Genomic DNA, 20,327 nt, shown 5'->3' with positions numbered 1-20,327 from the left:
GTAAAAATAACTTTTTCCTCTCCCTTCAGTTTTTGTCTGAGTGAAAGTCATCCTTCTCCATCTAGACACCCAAGCCAAGGCAACTTAAGCTCCTCTCTTCTTCATTCATCCCCCATGTCTATGTCTAACCAGCTCAGACACAGTACTGTAGACTTCTTCTGTGTCTCTCTCATAGATGTCATTGTTCTAATCTCACTGCCTAAGGTCAGGCCTTCATAATATCCACTAAAATATACAGGTCTCCCTGCTTCATGCGGTCTCCCTCCAATTGATTCCCCACCCTACAGCAGAAGTTTCTTTCAAGAATGCAAATATGATCATTTCCCTTTCCTCCTTTAAATCTTAACCTAGCTCCTTCACCTCAGCTCTCCAGACAAAGCTGGATCTCTTCATCCTGGCCTCGCAGATGATTATCCAAGCTCTGCCAACCTTCCTAACCTCAGCCTTTTCCTTTTCCTTTTTCTTTAGACCCATTGAATTACTCGCAGTCTCTCAAAAGCAGATGCTAGCTGTTCAGTATTATTGTTTATAGCAGTAGCAGCAGCAATAATGGTAATGTTATTGCTCTTATCACACTACACTAGAATCTCAGGTTTATTTACTGAACTCTTTCAGTAGACTATAAACTTTTGGATGACAAGTCTTTAGTCTCATTCATCTTTGTACTGTCAGTGTCTAGTACAGCTCTTAAAACATAGAAGACCATCAGTTAGTGTTGGCTAAATGATTGAACGGCTGGCTGAAAAAATGAATTAATGAATACATATATACACACATACATAAAAGAGATAAAAGAATCTTAATAGTTTAAAGAAAAAACTTGTACTTCTTTCCTACACCAGATACAGAGATACACAGAAAGTGCAATTCAGAGCAGGCATTATTTCCATTTTCACCTTATTCTATTGCCTCATTCCTACAAGCTGCACTGCCAAAAGCATTCTGAGAGGGCTTATCAGCCAGAAGCAAGAAGTCATGACATTCCCAAATTTCCTTCTATGCCCTAGTTAAAAGACCTATAACTTAAATGGAAAAGCCAAAAGAAAAAATTTATATTGATTATAGAAATGGCAGTTATTATGGATGTCAAGACAGAACAAAGAAAATAGCAGAAGTCTAATCTGAAGAGTTCCCAAGTGAGATATAAAACCGGGGGTGGGAAATAAAGACCAAAAAAAAACCAGGGGGAAACTTGCAAAACAGGCTTTTTTTTTTAATCTTTAGATTTTTCCATCAATTTCCCATCTTCTTTCTTTTGCTTATTTCCCTTCTTTAGTTTACTGATTAAACTTTCAAAAATGTGGTTTTTATCCGTCATAAGTGACATTTATAGCAATGTAAGAGGGTAAATATCAAATGGATTATTTTCAGTCAAATAAACCTGCAAAAAATATTTTATGCATGTTTTGATTATAGAATATTTGACATGCAGAGCACAATGGCAAACCCAGCTTCAAAGAAAACAGAAAGGGAAGCAGATGTGGCTCAAGCAATTGGGCTTCCATCTACCATATGGCGGGTCCCAGGTTCAGTTCCCAGGGCCTCCTGGTAAAAGTGAGCTGGGTTGTATGGAGAGCTGATGCAACAAGATGACACAACAAAGGAGACACAGAGGGGAGAAAGTGAGAGACACAACAAACCAGGGAGCTAGGGTGGCTCAAGCGATTGAGGGCCTCTCTCCTAACTCGGAAAGTCCCTGGATCAGTTCCTGGCACCTCCTAAAGAGAAGTCAAGAAGAGAAGACAAGCAGACACAGAAGAATACACAGGGACTGGACACAGTGGGCACAAGGGGCAGGGGGAGAATAAATGAAATTTTAAAAAATAAATCTTTTTTAAAAAATAATAAAGAAAACAAAGAGTTTCAGGCTAAACTTGGTTCTAACCTGCAAGTATCAGCTCCTTTAAGAAATCTGCACCATGTCCCATATCTGTCAATGTATTGGTTAGAGGATTAATCTTGAGCTGCATCCCAATGAAATTTCGGCATGTTATCTTTAAAAGGATGGAAACAAATATTACTTAGGTAGTTACAACTAAAAACTTGGGTTATGTTTATCTCATTTTGCATTTCTCAAAATAAAGACATACAAAATGATACTATATATAAAAGCTGGTAGAGTTGCTATTCAGTCATGAACAATTTCAGAAAGAAAAAGGGCTCCATAATTTTTCATAATTCTTTTGTACTGCACAGCTGGAAAAGCATTAGGCAAATTATGTAGAGCAATTAGAGTATGATTTTCCAATATTCTATAAATTCACTGGACTAAATATCTTAACATTTCCTAAGTAGAAACATTTAAAATATAAGCTGCTTTTTCAATGAACAATTTTTCTACCCTATTTATGATTAATGTGATTTAAACTTCCCTGGTGAAGTTTTTCAGAATAACTTCCTCTGCTGTATTTTGACAATTTCTTTTCCAACAGATATTTGAGTCCTTAACAGAGTCAAGACCTCTTTATTTCTGCTTCGCCACTACCACTCCTAGTAACCTACATCTCAAATACAGCTCTCCTTGAACCCCCAGTCTTAGATGCTTCCTCACTATGTCCCTTGTGGATACTTCTATAATGAGATTAAAAATATAGTCTACTAAAATGCAAATTCCTTACCACATTCTAATAAGACCCTACTTGTCCTGTTCCCTTCCCAATTCTCCAGCTTCATTACACAAATTTTACTCAACACCTATTACGTGCCAGCCACTGTTCCAAACTTGAGGGGATGATATAGCAGAGAACAAAATAAACAGAAATTCCTCTTCTTATGGAACTTAAATTTTAATGAGGTTAGAGAGCTAATAAACAAAATAGACAAGTATATTATATATGATCTATTGAACAGATATAAATGCTATTAAGAGAAGTAGAGCAAGAGGCACATAATTTTAAACAAAGTAATAGGAAAGGCATCACCATTTGGGAAAGACTGGGAAAAGGTGAGCGGAAAAAAAACATAGGGGAGGAGCATTCTGGAAGGGGACTACAGTGAAGGCAAAGACCCTGAAGTGGGAACATTGCAAAGAACAGTCAAGCTGAAACCTGCAGGGGAGTTATAGATGATTTCCTAGAGGTGACAGGGATAAATCATGGAGGGCAGTGATACTCCATGATGAGGATGTTCACTTGAACTCAAAACATATGGGAAGACTTTCCAGGGCTTCAAGCAGAGGAGTGACATGGTCTGCTTGGGCTTTTAAAGGGGCATTCTATCTACTGCAGAGAGAATTGACTACTGGCTGGGTGGAAGGAGGCAGGGGGTTGGAATCAAGCTGACTAATTAGACAGCCATTGCAATAATCCAAACAAATGTATCAGTGGCTTAGATCAGAGCAGGAATAGCGGAGGTAGTGGTAAGTGGTTGAATTTGAGTCATAGTTTGTTTTTTTTTTATAGTAGAATATCAGTATGCTTTTTATTTCTTTTTTATTGACTTTGTAATAGTATTACATTAAAATATATATATATATATGAGGTCCCATTCAACCCCACCACCCCCACCCCACCTCTCCCCCCCCCCAGCAACACTCATTCCCATTATCATGACACATCCATTGCATTTGGTTAGTACATCTTTGGGCACCTCTGCACCTCATGGTCAATGGTCCACATCATGGCCCATACTCTCCCCCATTCCATCCAGTGGGCCCTGTGAGGATTTACAATGTCTGGTGATTGCCCCTGAAGCACCATCCAGGGCAGCTCCATGTCCCAAAGACGCCTCCACCTCTCATCTCTTCCTGCCTTTCCCCATACCCATCAGCCACCATGTCCACTTTTCCCAGTATAGACAACAGGATTTGGTGACCAGTTTGACCAACTGGGGTGAGATGAGAGCAAGAGGGATGTCTCCAAGGTATCTGCCTGAGCCTCTGTAAGGAGGAAATGGTTATTCATTGATGTAGGGAATGACAATGGGCAGAACATGTTTCTTTGAGATGTGTATCAAACTCTATTAGGTGACGTTGATTGGGCAGTATGATGGGTTTTGATATGTCAACTTGGCTAGACTATTAGGATGAAAGTGAGGGCAGTGGCCATTTTTTAACATACAGACACCTCCCAGTTACTCAATCAAACATTAATCTAGGTGTTTTTGCCTTGGTAGGCTCTTTCCTCCATAAAAAAAAATTATATTTTATGACTGTGTTCGTATAAAGACAAATATATTAATATTATAATTTAAAAGTTTCTTTGACTTAGAAGCTCATTTTTAGTTCTGATTTCCAAAGAAATTAAAACATTTTCATCAGCGCATGAAAATACTGTAGGCCCTTGGAACCATGCCTGCTCTACCTAATGGATATGCCATCCATGACCTGCCTATAAACTTTTCATGGGCAGGGACATTTTTTTCCCTAGGCTCATTGTCTGCTCATTGTTTTTTCTTTAGCAGGTACTGGGAACCAAATCCAGGATGCCCCATGTGGAAGGTAAGCACTTAACTGAATGAGCCGCATTCACTTCCCGGACTTATTTTTGTTAACCCTATACCTGGAAAACACTGTCCTATATCAGGCTCTCAATAAAATTGGTTGATTTTTACTGACAAATTCCTGAGTGAAAATAACATTTATATCAACTGTCAGATTCATGTATTTTTGTATTGGACATATGGGCTACTACACCATCACTACTACATGAATAATAGAACCAGAGACTTACCTTCTCCACATTATCAACCTCATACCTTGTACAAGGTTGTTCAGTAACATCTGGGCCCTTGAACTTCTGTATTCTTAGAAGAAGCTGACGTTGAGCATATACCAGGAGAGGTGTCACTTGCTCTGTGTACCTCTCACTAGACAGTAAAGAATACATTAAAAACCAAATATTAGTTTAAAATACATTTTTTCCAATACCATTACTTTTAATTGCCCCTTACAGAACTACTTACTGTGAAATTTCATTGAACTGAATGGCAAGAGATACTAGTGTTTCCCATTTTTCCACTTGATATAAAGATTCCAAAGACTTTAATATAAAGGCATGGATCCATTTCAAATCAACCACATTTATGTCATCCAAAGGATTCTCAAAATTAAAGCTAGAACCACCATTATCATTTTTAATATTTCCATAGCAACTTGGAACACTGAACTCTCCTTTATCTTCAATAATCTGCAAATAGCACATTGATAACAAATTTGTGTAATTTCAGATGTCACTACACATTTTTTTCCTGAAAACGACATTAAAGTGTAATATGGAAAAGAACTGAACATGAAAGAAAAATTTTAAGATGTATTTATTATGAAAATCAAACCTTGATTATTTAAGACTAACCAATTAGAACTTTCTGTGATGATGGAAATGTGCTATATTTTTGCATACGAGAATACAAAATAATATATATATATATATATTATCCTCCCCATATATATATACACACACAATATGGCTACTCTATTAGACAGCACAGATTGGTACTATACTTCTTGGTATACAGTCACTATCTACCTAAGTAAGAATATGAAAACACTAAGATCAAGTTTTGAGTAAAAACAGTTTTTAACATACACAAATAATTACAATTCCTAATACAATAATTACCTTAGTTGACTTTTAGAATAGTATGTCCAATTCTTTATTGCAAAGGTTAAACCTATAGAGGAGGAAATCTTGTAGGAGATCCTCTTTTTTGCCTAAATTGAAGAGTGACCATGTACCTATCATGTTCATTTCCAATAAGGCCCTGTTGCTTTTGTGTATATCCGCTGGGAATTCCTGAGGCAAAGCAAAAGCATTTAGATTCCCCTAAGGGCCAAGCCCAAAAGACTACTGAGTAACTTAAGCCCAGTTGCCCCCACCCCAGCTTCACTAGTACATCCTACTCCCTGTATCAGTCAGAGCTCACCAGAAAAGCAGAAACAGGAGATACGTATATTTAGAAATTTAAGAGATTTATTTTATTTTAAGGACTTGGTTCACACGATTGTGGGGGTTGACAAATTTGAAATGTGTAGGGCAGGCCAGCAGACTGCAAATTCCAGTAAGTTAATGTTTCAATATTTCATGAGAAATCTGTTGGGGGGCGGGGGGGGGGGGTGGAGAGGGGCAGAGTAGGTAGGGCGGGTTGGAAAATCAGAGAAAAGTTGATGTGGTAGTCTTCAGGCAGAATTTCTACTGGATTGGGACCCCAAACCAGTATGGACTAATCTTAACTAATCACATCTTCAAAGGCCCTATCTCCAAATAAGGTCACATTCAGTGGCCAGGGATTTAGTACCGAAACAACTCTTTTGGGGAGGATACAATTCAACCGTAACAGCCACTCACTAACCCATGCATAGGGGGTGGCAACTATCAACAAAATTGGAGAATAAACATCCCCACTAGCAAGATTTATCATCCTTGAAGTTGGAGGAGACCTTGGAAGTCATCTGGCTATGAAATGCAATGTGCATACCTGAAGTCACAGTTTAGATGTGGATAGCTCTGGTAATTGTTATCTATGTTATATACCTGGCACGTGATAAATGCTCAATAAAGGGTAGTTGCCATTTTATTGATGTTATAAACTCAATCCCTATAAACCCACTGACTCTACACTAAAAAATTTCCAGCAGCACAGACCTGCGTGAGAGGGTATCTCCATTTCCTTGGTCTCAGGTTTTCATGTGGATGGATTTCACACATAGAGGGACACCCATGGCCTTTACTCACTCCTCTTGGTGAGTATAGAAGAGGAAGCCAAACCTGTTACACTCAACCTTTCCTGGACAAATACTCTCTAAGAACCTGTCTGCCTGCAGGATCACATACCCTCCCGTTCTGAGTAAGCTTCCTGGGCCAGGCTTTATCCCTGAAGGGGTGATCTGCTATTAGTTAGTTCTGTTTATGGCTGGGGGTAACTTTGTTTCTCATGTGAAGTATAAGAAAGGCTGTGCTATTTCCTATATCCTCCTTTATAGATTTCATCAATAATTAAGCTAACATTATATCTCCAACTATCTTATTCGGTGCCATCTCTCAATTGATTCCAACTTCAGAAAGGGGGGGGGGGGGGGGAAGCATTGTCTATTGATCTAAATTCCTGCAATTTCTGAAAACACAGAGAAACAGGGAAAGACTGGCATTTGGAGATCAAAATAGCATAAAGATACTGAGGCTTCTGTTATAGCCAAGTTTTGAAGACTTAGTAAGTCTGGGCCATGTATAAAATCTTTTTTGATTAAAGAAAATTCTAAACACATACAAAAGTAGAGAAAATAATATAATGGAGCCCAATGTACCCAGGTTCAATAATTATCAACTCTTGACATTCATTTTGTTTCATCTAAACCCATACTCATTTCCCCATTATTTTGAAGTAAATCCTAGACATTATATTCATCAATCTGCAAATATTTGAGTATGTGTCTCTAAGAAGATAAGAACTCTTTTTACAATACTATACAATACTATAGTTTACAATACTATACAATACTATAATCCTGTCTTTCAGTTAGCATGAGCTGTGATCACAAATACCACATGATGGGTTAGTTTAAACAACAAGCATTTATTGGCTCACAGTTTTAAGGCCACAAGTCCAATAACAAGATTTTGGCAAGGTTTGCTTCTTTCAGAAGACTGTAGCATTCTGGTGCTGGCTGCCAGCAATCTTTGGGTTCCTTGGCTTTCCTATCACATGGATGTCCTCTCCTTTCTTTACTTCTTCAAGTTTTCTACTGACTTTTGGCTTCTGGCTTTTTATAAATCCACCAGTAATCTGGATTAAGACCCACCCCCATTCAGCCCATTCAGTTGGGCCACTCCTTAGCTAAAAATAACATCATGAAGAGGTCCTATTTACAATGGGTTCATACCCACAGGAACGTAGATTAAGAGTAAAAACATGTCTAAACTGGAGTATATAATTCAATCTACCATACTATCTAAGAAAAATATTTAACAAAAATTCCTAAAATCATGAATTGAATAATTACATTGAATAGACAATATTCACATTTCCCTGATTGTCATATAAATTTATTTTTTTAGAGTGAGTTAGATAAAGTGGGATCAAAATAATATCCAAACATTGTAGTTGGTTGTCTCTTAAATTTTTTTAATCTATAGGTTCTATCTCCTGTCTTTATTACAATTTTTTGTTGAGAAAACCAGGTTATTCATCTTACAGCAGCCTGGATTTTGCTGATTGCATCCCCATTCTTTCATTTAACTAGTTCTTCTCTCCACTGTATTTCCTGTGAATTGTTGGTTAGATCTAAACACTTGATATGATTCAGGATTGATATAATATTTTTCTAGCAGGAACCCTTCATTAGTGCTATTTGTCCACCTAGCAATTCATTTGGAATTGCAAAATCCTGATATTCTAATTCCAACAGCCTTTCTTCATTTATTACTGGCACACTTGTATAAAAAAAAATTTCCTTCATCAACAACTAGGTTACCCTCAGGTATAATTCATATGGTAAAGGTAATCAGCCTTTTCTGCAAAGAGTCCCATTTCCTTCGGTGAGAAATCTAGAGATCACAATCTGGGTGCTAGGAACTGCCGTTTCTTTTTGAGCCCTTTGATTTGCTTTGACACCTTTGTGAAAAAAAATTAACTGACTATATGAATAAGTCTATTTTTGGATTCTTTATTTGTTGAATTGATATATTTTTCTCTGTATTTCAATATCATAGTATCTTTATTACAATAGCTTTAATAAGCCTTGATATTAGGTAGCATGAATCTTCCAACTTTGCTTTTCTTTTTGAAATTGTTTTGACCACTTACATTTCTTTGTATTAGTCTATAAATTTTAAGGTCAATGATCAATTTCTACAGATAAAAAAAAAAAGCCTATTGGGATTTGCGTTGGGATTTCATTGAATCAATATAGCAAGTTGGGAATAATTTCTATCTTAATAATATTAAGTCTTCAAGTTTCTGAACATTTACTTAGGGCTTCTTTAATTTTTTCCATCAGTGTTTTATTATAGTTTTCAGTATAGAAATCTTGTATAACTTCCATTAGATATATCCATAGGTATTGGGTAGTTTGCTGATATTTTAAACGGTATTTTTAAAATCTAATTTTCTAATTTTCTTCTGCTAAAATATTGTTTTTGTATATTGACTTCATATCCCGCTAACTTACTAGTTCTACTAATTGCTTTGTAGTTTCCTTAGAATTCTCTAAATAAAATATCATGTTATTACTCAAATAAAAACAGCTTTGCTTCTACCTTTCAATCTGTGTACTTTTGTTTCTTTCTCTTGCCTTGTTACACTGGCTAGGACCTCTGGCATGATGCTGAATAAAAGTGGTATGAGCAGACATCTTTGCTTTATTGCCAATTTTGGGGGGAAGCACACAAGATTTCACCATTAAGAGTGAAGTTAGTTGTAGACACCTTTTATCTGGTTATGAAAGTTCTCTTCTATTCCTAGTTTGCTGAGAGGTTTTTTGTTGGTTTTTTTAAAATGTTTTTTATTTTTTTTAAAGATACTTAGATTACACAAAATGTTACACAAAAAAATATAAGGGATTCCCATATGCCCCACTTCCCACACCTCCCCACCCTTCCCCAAGTGTTTTTAACGTCAATGGAAATTGGATTTTGTAAATGCTTTTGCTGTACTTTTGAGATGATGACATAATTTTTCTCCTTTATCCTATTAGTAGGTGAATTGCCTTGATTGATTTTCAAATGTTAAAAGAATCTTATATTTGCAGGATAAACCCCAGTTGATCGTCATTTGCATAGATGCATACTTTAATATTGCATATACCTTTTGTAATTTTAATATTACTGGGATTGATTTGCTAGTATTTCATAAAGGATTTTTGTATCCATGTCCAAGAGGGATATTTGTCTATACTTTTCTGTTTTTGTTGATATCTCTATCAGGGTTAAGCTGACCTTATTTCTACAAATAAGTATGTAAGGTTAAGTATTTCTTCCTTATACATTTGCTAGAATTCTCCAGTGAAATAATCTGAATCTAGAATTTTCTTTATGTGGATGTTTTGATTATGAATTCAATTTCTTTATTATACTTAGAACTATTTATATTTTCTATTTCTTCTGTGTCAGGTTTGCTAAGTTGTGCTTTCTAATAAATTTGTCCATTTCATCTAAGTTGTCTAATTCACTAGTAAAAATTAATAATACTCTCTTGTCTTCCTTTTTATATCTGTAGTGATATATCTCTTTCTTTCATTGCTAGTGTTAGTACTTTGTATTTTTATCACTTTTGTTCTTTATCAGTGTTCCTAAGAGTATACCAATTTTAATTACCTTTTCAAAATATCAGTCTTTGACTATCCATTTGCTCTGTTTCCTTTTATATCTAATTGATTTCTCCTATGATTGCCTTCATTTCTTCCTATTATTTTCCTTCCTTTTGCTTACTTGGGATTTAATATGCTCTTCTTTGTCTAACTCTTGTAAATAGACACATATATCTTTTTTTTTCTACTAAGCTTTTAAAACTATAAATTTCCCTCTAAACACTGCTTTATTTGCATCTCAGAAATCTTGATATGTTACCAGTTTGAAATATTTTCTAATTACCCTTGTGTTTTCTTTTTGACCCACAGACTTATTTAGAAATGTGTTATTTAACTTCCAAATATTTGGAGATATTTCTTCCCATATTGTGATAATCTGTTTATAATTTAATTGTCAGAGAACAAACTCTTTAAGATTTCAGTCTTTTAAATTGTATTAAAACTTGTTTTTGACACAGCATATAACCCATCTTAATGAGCACACCATATGCACTTGAAAATAATATGTATTCTCCAGTTGCTGGGTGTACTATTCTATAAAGATCAATTACATTGATCTTGTTTAGTCTTTTATAGCCCTTATAATTTTTTATTGCCTAGTTATTCCAACAATTGATAGAATCTCAACCCACAATTGTGGATTTATATATTTTTCCCTTTAGTACTATGAGTTTTGTTTTATGTATTTTGAATGTGTTATTAGGTACATACACATTTATGATTGGTATGTCTTCCTGATCTGTTGAGCCTTTTCTCATTATGAAATGTCCCTCTTTATTTCTAGGAATACTCTTTGACTACCCTATATAATACTAATATAGCCTCACCAGCTTATGTTTATTGTTTTATGGTATCTCTCTTTCCATTTTTAAATTTTCAATCTGTTTCTTTATATTCAAAATTCTTTGCTTGCAGACAGAATATGTCTTCCTTTTTATCCAGCTAGACAATCTGCCTTTTAACTGGAGTGTTTAGTCCATTTATATATATATATATATATTTTTTTTTTTAAAGATTTATTTTTATTTATTTAATTCCCCTCCCCTCCCCCGGTTGTCTGTTTTCTGTGTCTTTTTGCTGCGTCTTGTTGTCTTGTTTCTTTGTCCGCTTCTGTTGTCGTCAGCGGCACAGGAAGTGTGGGCGGCGCCATTCCTCGGCAGGCTGCTCCCTCCTTCGCGCTGGGCGGCTCTCCTTATGGGTGCACTCCTTGCGCGTGGGGCTCCCCTACGCGGGGGACACCCCTGTGGGGCACGGCACTCCTTGCGCACATCAGCACTGCGCACGGGCCAGCTCCACACGGGTCAAGGAGGCCCGGGTCTTGAACCGCGGACCTCCCATGTGGTAGACGGACGCCCTAACCACTGGGCCAAAGTCCGTTTCCCAAGTCCATTTATATTTAATATAATTATTTATATCATTGGATTAGGTTTTACTATTGGAAATTTGTTATCTATTTGTCCTATATGTTTTTTGTTCTTCTGTTCCTTCTTTCCTTCCTTCTTTTCAATTACTTAGCATTTCCTCCATTTCAATGGCTTTTTAGCTATGTCTCTTTTTTTAGTAGTTATCCTAGAGATTACAAAATGTATCACTAACTTATCACATCCCACCTAAGTCAATATTGTGCCACTTCATATAAAGTGTAAAAACACAATGGTCTAAATCTATTTATACACCCTGTCTTTTATGCTATTGTTGTCATATATTTTACTTCTAGAAATGTTACAAACCCCAGAATACAATTTTAACACAAATATCCTAGTCTATATGTTTATGTATTCACAGATTTTCAATGTGTTTAGATTAGTTTATGGTTGCACTTTTAGATTTTATATCCATGCTTTAAACTACAATGTGGTTGATTTAAAATGGCTGCAAATTTTACTAGATCTGGAGTAATAGAATAGGGACTGAAAATCAGGAGACTAAACATCAACAGAAAAGCTATGTGATCTCTCTTCGGGACTGTTTCTCTGTCAAAAAGATTATTGTAAGGATTAAATGCCTTAAGGTTACTTTATTTAGAAAATGGAGCAAGATGGTTTGGAGGATAAAATGCATTGAGTTTACTTTATTTAGAAAACGGAGCTCAGTAAAAGTTACTCTCCCTTTAAGTTTAATTTTCGAGCTGATATTTTAATGAACATCAATGTATGTTATGTATTATAAACCAGATAATAACGAAATGCAAATTAAATACAAATCAAATAGGGACTTAAGAAAAAAATTAATTTCTACATATCCCAAGCTCCATGATTAAAAAAAAAGTGTTTTTAAATTAAATACAAAAAAAATAATTACCAAAATGCCCTTACCTTAACAGAGTTGTTATTTTGTAGTTCTATTAACATATCAATAAGTAATTCTGCTCCTAAATAGAATGGTAAAACAGTGATACAGAGGAAACCATCCTGGCTAACAGGAAATGATTTATAAAGATCCATTGCTTGTTGAAGAAGTATTTGTAGCTCTTGAGTAAAGTTCCAAAAGGCCCGACAGCAATTCTGAAGCAGAGTCCAATAGCCACCACGATGAGCAAGAACCTAAGGAAAAGGCATCATTCAAACAATTCCAAAGTTCCAAAAGTTACAGATCTCTGAACAACTTTATCCTTCTGCAAATATCGTGTCAATAATAAAAATAACATCATTTATTATGTGCCACTATGTGCTAGACACTGTGATGACATTTACATGCATCATCTCATTTAATTCTAACAATATTCCTACGAAGTAAGTATGGACTAGTATTATACCCAATTTACAGATGAGGAAATTGAAGCATGGAGGCAACTTCACAAGGTCATAAGTCTAAGTGGTGAGCTAGGATTTGCATACCAGCAGTCTGACTCCAAAGCTCCCATGCTCCAAATGCTGGGGTCACAGCAATGAGCAAGGAGACTGAGGTCTGCTCTCATGCTGCTTAAATTTTAGTAGGGAAGACAGATACTAGAAAACTAGATAAATTACATAATTTCAGGGAATAATAAATGCTGCACAGAAAAGTAAAGAGAAAACTGGGTCAGAACCTGACAGGGGTGAGAGGATGTGTTCTCTTAAAAGTGGGCGGTCAGCAATGAAGTCTTCTCTGAGGAGGTGACATTTGAGCAGAGACCTTAATGACAAGTTGAGCAAGTCATGGGAAGGTTGAGAGTAAGTCATGGGAAGGAGACCATTTGAGACTGCTGAGGCAGCAAGTGAAAATGATGAACGGTAAAACTGAAGATTGAGAAATGAGCAGGCTTAGTGCTTTCAAGATCACAGAGGTGGGAATAGTTGGGGGACAGCAAGAGGAAGAGAGGCTAAATTCAGAGAGGTGAGCAGGGTGCAGCTCCCCAGGGCCCTGAAGCCAGTGGAAGGGGTAAGGTGCAAAAGCTCATGGTCAAGGAGACCGATGAGGGTTTAGTTTACTTTTTTTATAACCTCTCTGTCCAGTCCATGGAGAAGATAGGACCTTAACTGTTTCTTTCTTGGCTATAAAGGATAGATGCAACTATTTCTCCTCATCTCTTGAGTGACTTGAAGCTTACGCCCATCCTGCCATGACAAAAAGGAAACTTAATTTCTTAGTAGCTAATGACTTCAATTCTGAGTGTAATAGGCTGTCAAGCATTGTAAAACATGAAAATGAGAGAAAAAGCATTTTGGGGAAGATACCTGCTTGTGGAAGCAGAAGATTGGGAGTGGGGTGGGTCCTTGGAGCAGGGCCTTGCTGTGGCCTAGAAAGACCTTGCCCTGTGCTAGAGGAAGGGAGTGGTTTATGGTTCCCAGAACAATCTGTAGGACAAGACCTCACAGAGGATCCATCGGCGTCATCAGAGTACAGCAAATCCCAAATGGTCAGGAAAGCAACAGAGAGATGTTTAAACAATAACAGAGGCTGGTGGATAGAGACAGAAGCCACCTCAGCTCTGAATGGATAGAAGAGGGACAACAAAAGGAGCTTACCTTCTCTCCTGATACCTTGACACTGCGTAAGACCTCTGTATGAGGCAGATGAACCTAAAAATGCCTGAGGCTAAACCAGCAAGATAAGATCTCAGAGTTAAAACTAAAATTATATATAGTGATTAAATAAATGCAATATGTTATGCATGCCTGGGTTCATTGACTGAGATTTATGTCCACTTTACATGAGCAAATAAGAAAGCCACCTTACCATTGCTCTCCTACAATATAAAAAGATTTTTGTAAAATGTTCCAATAGACCCAAATGAGGTATTCGATCCTTTTCTTTAGCACTAAGACCTGACTGAGAGTCTGAGTCATAAACTGTATTTGTCTTGAAACCTTCTTCATTCATTTTGGAATTACTAAATGCCAAAAACTCTTCAGCATCTGCAACACAAAAATAAGATGTAATATTACTAAAAACAGAAAATTAAATTCCAGAAAAAACAGTAAGTGATATGTCAAATGAATAGGTCAGATAAAAAAATGCTACATAAATTGGAGAATGGGCAGGATTATCACAGACTTAATGAGCCAGGGAAAGCTCTAGAGAAGGAGGCACTTACATTTAGGTCTTAAAGGATGGACTGGACTGGACTATTGGGGGATTGCCAAAATACAGAATAGGCTGGGTGACTCTATTTTTGTTGTTACTGTTACTGTTTAGGGCTTTTTGTTTTGTTATTTTTGTTGTTGTTGTTCTCCTTTATTATTGGTGTGAGTCTTTTTGTACCTACTTGCATTAGTATGTTTGAAAGAATTTGTTCTGACTCTCTTCCACTTATCTTGAGCCACTGGAATTCTATGAATATTTAACAAAAGAACATTATATTTGCTCAATGACCAAATTGGTTCAGGTCAGAAAACAACATAGATATTTCCATGGAACCATAAAAATATAGAAAAATATTTAAAAGAATAGACAAGAATTTCCTACAAAATATCACACTCAATTGAATTTCTGGGTCTTTGGAAAATGGTGCAGATAACTCTTTGTGTCTGTGATATGTACCCGTGTGTGTGTGTTGTGTTTGTGAATTAAAAGGCAGAGGCAATTTAATAACATATTAACATATATATGTTACCTGATGGTAAGTTGGCCTTCCTTTTTTCAGCTGCATGAAGGAAATCAAGCATTGCCTTATAATTTTCCACAGTTAACTTTCCTGTTGGTAATACTGTTCCTGAATTATACAGTGAGAATATATTAGGATCAAGTGATCGGAAACTGCAAGGAGAAAAAAAAAACACATTTAAAAAAACAACATACACAAAATTGAATTAAACCTGTCAAATACAATCTGGTTTTATTTTTAAAATATTTATGAGTTAACGCTCTCAAATTTTGAATCAAAGTAGTTGACCACCAAAATCAAATATCTTCCCACTGATGTTTAAAATTATATTAATACAATGTAACTGAACTCTTAGGGATTTTAGCATCAATATCTATTTCCTTGAAAATGGGAATGAAAAACCTATACCCACTCAATGATCTCTGAAGCAGTAATTCAAGCTAAAACCACCTGATTTAAACACAACTCAATGAAGATGCCTAGCAAATGGAGCAAATGCATCTATGATCATTGTTATTTCCTTTTTAAAGTAAGGCCTAAGCAGTAAGCTTTCTTCTTTGTCTCAGCTAGAAAACCCTCTGCATTAGTCAGTCAAAGGGGTGCTGATGCAAAATGCCAGAAATTGGTTGGTTTTTATAAAGGGTGTTTATTTGGGTAGGAGCTTACAGATACCAGGCCATAAAGCATAAGTTACTTCCCTCACCAAAGTCTATTTGGAGCAAGATGGCTGCCGATGTCTGTGAGGGTTCAGGTTTCCTGGATTCCTATGTTCCTGGGGCTTGCTTTTCTCTGGCTTCAAGGTTCCTTCCTTCCTGGGGCTGGCTTCGCTTTCCTCTGCGTGCTGACTTCCCAGGGCTCCAATTTAAGACTTCAGCATCAAACTCCAAATTCAAAACTCCAACATAAAAGCCCCCAACTCTGTTCTTTATCTTGCCTTTTATCTGTGAGTCAGCACCCACCAAGGGGTAGGGACTGGGTCGGGACTCAACACCCTAATCATAACTCAATCATGCCCAGGTACAGATTAAATTACAAGCATAATCCAATATTTCTTTTTGGAATTCATCAATTATATCGAACTGCTACACCCTCCATCCCAGGAACAAAGAAGACTCTATGTGTACTTTGCTTTCTACCACTAACTATAATTATCTGTGAACGTTTCTGATCTACTCTACCAGACTATAATTTGTAGACCCTGTTCATCTTTGTATGCCTTTTGTGGGTTGAACTGTGTCCTCCATAAGACATGTTGTAGGTACATGTGACAGTGACCCTACTTGGAAATAGGGACTTTGTAAATGTAATCAAGTTAAGATGAGGTCATGGTGGATTAGGGCCAATATGACTGGTGTCCTTATAAGAAGAGGGAAGTTTGGACACACAGAGACACGTGGAAGAAATGCCATGGGACTGCAGAGACAGAGATCAGGGTGAGGCAGCTATAGGCCAAGATTATGCCAAGGACTGCAACAACCACCTTAAATTAGAAGAGGCAAGGAAAGATTCTTCCCTGCAGACTACAGATGTAACATGACCCTGGCACCTTGATTTTGGACTTTTAGCCTCTAGTACTATGAAAGAATGCATTGCAAATGTTTTAAGCTGCCTAGTTTGTGGTACTTTGTTACTCAGGAAACTAATACGAAGCTCAGTGCCTTGCATCCAATAGACACAAATGGTTTTCAAGGGATGGCTCTATCTCTTAATGGTTATATAGTACTCCATGTTATGTATTTATTTCCAATTAGTTTTTACCTCCCATAGCACTTAGCCTAAAGATACTAAATAAGAGCTCAAAAATGTCTATTGAATTAATAATAGAGTGCACATTGTATGAGAAATACAAACTTTGTCTATAGAGAATATACTTCTTAAGAAACAGAATTTTGCCTAATGACTTGAATATCTACAATTATTATACAATTTCTATCAAATTTCTCTTGGCATTAAAACTTTACCCTTGCGCTGCAAGCTATATTAATAAACATTTTAAGATATATGCAAATTAGTACCTCCTAAGTGTTTATCTACTTGATTGGGGAAAATCCCAAGATAAGAAATTAGGAAATACAGCAACAGCCAGTATAAAGATAAAGGGACCCTATAAACCTCTTTTAGGTTATTATCAACATGAGAGCCTTGCACATAGAAAAACAATCCATGTTCATGGAACTAAAACAGTTTTAGTCGATGATAATATACTTTACCTGACCATTGCCTGTGAAGTGTTCACTTTCATCTTTGTGCGCTCCCTTAACTTTATTAGAAGCAGGTTGAAATGTGCGCTTGCCAGATACAGGTTCATCTGAGATCGCCAGGGCATCTCCTCAAGAAATATTTGATGGAACCTCTTTCTTTTGACATGACTGAATATTAGAGGGTTAACGTTTTCCACCAGGAACCTAAATGCTGTCTTTCTAACATCGGCCCTCTTATTTCTGCCAAAGGAGAAAGAAATTTTGAAATTAGACTAACTTCCACCTTTTAGTAAAGAAGAATGATTCCAATTTTTAAAAAATACATCCAGAAAGCACTTGTCCACCCTTATGAAAATCATCCTGGCTTATTTATCATGTCCCTTCATATCCTTAGTGCTAAAAATATGAAATGGGGAAGTAAATATGGCACAAAGAAAGGCTCTAGGGACAGAAACTATGCATTACCTTCAATTTTATGTGATTTCTGTTTCCTAAGCTCAAACCAGAGTTTTCTGTCCCATAATCAAAAGCCACTGAGATTAGACAACTAACTTATGGCATAATGTTCACATTCGTCAACTAATCTCAATATTAAATAAGAAAATCATTTCTCTGTATTATTTCTCAAGGAACAAAATAAGGCAACAAATTTTTTTCTAATAGTAGATAGACTATAGAGGAAATAAAACATTAGTTAGTCAACTATAGATTAAGTAAAATTATTTCATTAATATTCAATATGACTTGGAAAAAATCCGTTTTTAAATTTTAACTAATAATTCCGATTTTTTAAGTATAACATACACTCAATTCAAAAGAATTCATTCCTACCAAATCTCAAAGAAGTTCAATTATTTATATAACTACATAGTTACTTGTATATATTTACTTCATTTCTTCAATACAGTTTGTTACATTTTTTTTTTTATTGTTGACATTGCTGCCCCATTGGTCAATACCATTCTAACTAGTTCATACTAGAGGAGAAAAAAATAGATCTCGGTTGGTAAATTAAAGTACCTCATTCACTTCTGTATTACTATGTCTAAAAAATGAACTCACATACACATACATATATAATAAAGAGAAAGAAAAGCAGGAAGGAAGTACAGAAGAAAGGAAGAGAGAGACATTTTTGCATCAAAGGAGTGGACATTTTCAGGAAGAAAGGAAGGAAGCAAGTTTGAATTGTGTCCCATACATTTTGACATGTAGTGTTTACATTATCACTCAGTCCTAAATATTTCATAGTTTGTTAATGATTTCCTTTTCAATCCAAGATTTTGAGGGCTTTTTGTTGTTGCTTGGGTGTTTGGGAATTTGGATTTCCAGCAAATGGGATTTTTGAAATAATGATATCTTAGAAATTAAAAATATGATTTTTAAAATAAAAATCAATCTTGTCCCTGCATAAGGAAGCCAAATCTCCTCAAAAGGCCAAGAAGAATTTGAAAGGGTTAGCTGCTTCTTCCCAGTCATTGAAGCAGAGATAGTTGAGGAAATCAGCAAAAGGAGAGGCTTCTTCCAGGTATCTTTGCAAAGTAATGACAGACTCCAGGTAGCTTGAAAGGGAGCTACTAGCCAACCCGCAGAGGGTAGAGAACGCTTCCCTGTCTACTACCTGAGCAGTTTCTAACACTTAGGGTACTCCAACAATCAGATCTGTCTCTCTACAAGCAACAGATCTGAGAGACCCAGCAGTCAGAGAGGAAGCTCGGGAAGAAACATCAGTATGCATGCTCTGTGATACGGAACCACTAGAAGAAGCAGATGGAAACCTGCATCAGACAAATATTAAGAAGTTCCAAAACTAACTTCGGTGTATTCTAGGCTCAAGGAAATCAGTTAATACATTAAGGTTAAGGGAACCAAGATTCTTACTATTAGGGAAAGGAGTACAAAATCTGGAAAGGGAAAATACTGAAAGTTACCATATGGTGTTGAACTGAAATCAGAGGAATCAGTCTCAATTTATAGTTCCAGATAGATAGAGATTTATACAGCCTTATTTCTACAGATATTTACATAAAATATTTAAATAGATGTCAGGAAAACAGACAGATATAAAAAGATAGGATAGACATATATATTTATTTGGATTATATTTCTGCTGAAAGAGTCTAGAACCAAAGACACATCAATAGCCCATAGATCTTAAACTCTAACTATCACTTTTCACTAAAAGGAACCAACTGATTCCAGGGATGGGACAGGGAAAGTATAAGGGCAACATCTTGTGGTAAGTAAGAAGGAGCTTAAAAAAAAATGATGGAGTCAGCATGACATTGCAGTGATGGATACAGGTCACTATACATTTTGTCAAAACCAATAAAATTGTATGGGGCAGAGTGTAAGCTATAATGTAAACTATATCCCATGGTTAGCAGCAATGCTTCAATATGTGTTCATCAACTGTAACAAATGTACCACACTAATGAAGGATGTTGTTAATGTCAGAAAATGTGGGGGGCAGCAGTGAGGCATATGAGAGTTCCCTATATTTTTGATGTAACATTTATGTAATCCAAGGTTTCTTGGAAAATAAAAAATACATATTTTTAAAAAAGACATAGGAGCCAGGTTGAAAGAGCTCCTGTTGGCCAAATCTGGAATCAAACAAATGATCATTATAATTTGATAAAGGATATTCACAAAAAAACCTTACACAAATATCTTTCTTAATGATAAAAGGTTGAAAGCTTGAAAGCTTTCCCTCTGAAATGGCAATTAAGCAAAAACGCCCACTAACATCACTTCTTTTCAATATTATATTGATGGTCATAGACAAGAAAAAGGAAATAAAATGTATAAGCATTGGAAAGGAAGAATTAAGTTGGTAATTAATCACAGTCTGATTTTA

At 36.1% G+C, this 20,327-nt stretch overlaps 1 protein-coding gene across 2 annotated transcripts in view; it reads right to left on the bottom strand.

Moving 5' to 3' along the window:
* Positions 1–20,327, bottom strand: part of CFAP54 (cilia and flagella associated protein 54) — a 325,301-nt gene that overhangs the window by 159,764 nt on the left and 145,210 nt on the right. For both annotated transcript variants that reach the window (XM_058308572.1, XM_058308573.2), the window contains exons 33-39: positions 17,477–17,707; positions 15,276–15,418; positions 14,399–14,577; positions 12,556–12,783; positions 4,903–5,126; positions 4,671–4,806; positions 1,886–1,994 (exon numbers count right to left, since the gene is read on the bottom strand). In XM_058308572.1, coding sequence (XP_058164555.1) covers positions 1,886–1,994; positions 4,671–4,806; positions 4,903–5,126; positions 12,556–12,783; positions 14,399–14,577; positions 15,276–15,418; positions 17,477–17,707 — 1,250 coding nt within the window. The remainder of the gene's footprint in view (positions 1–1,885; positions 1,995–4,670; positions 4,807–4,902; positions 5,127–12,555; positions 12,784–14,398; positions 14,578–15,275; positions 15,419–17,476; positions 17,708–20,327) is intronic.

This window comes from Dasypus novemcinctus, chromosome 12 (assembly GCF_030445035.2).
Source record: "Dasypus novemcinctus isolate mDasNov1 chromosome 12, mDasNov1.1.hap2, whole genome shotgun sequence".
Lineage (NCBI taxonomy): Eukaryota > Metazoa > Chordata > Mammalia > Cingulata > Dasypodidae > Dasypus > Dasypus novemcinctus.
The sequence above is the reverse complement of the archived record's forward strand: the minus strand, read 5'-3'. Positions and strand labels throughout refer to the sequence as shown.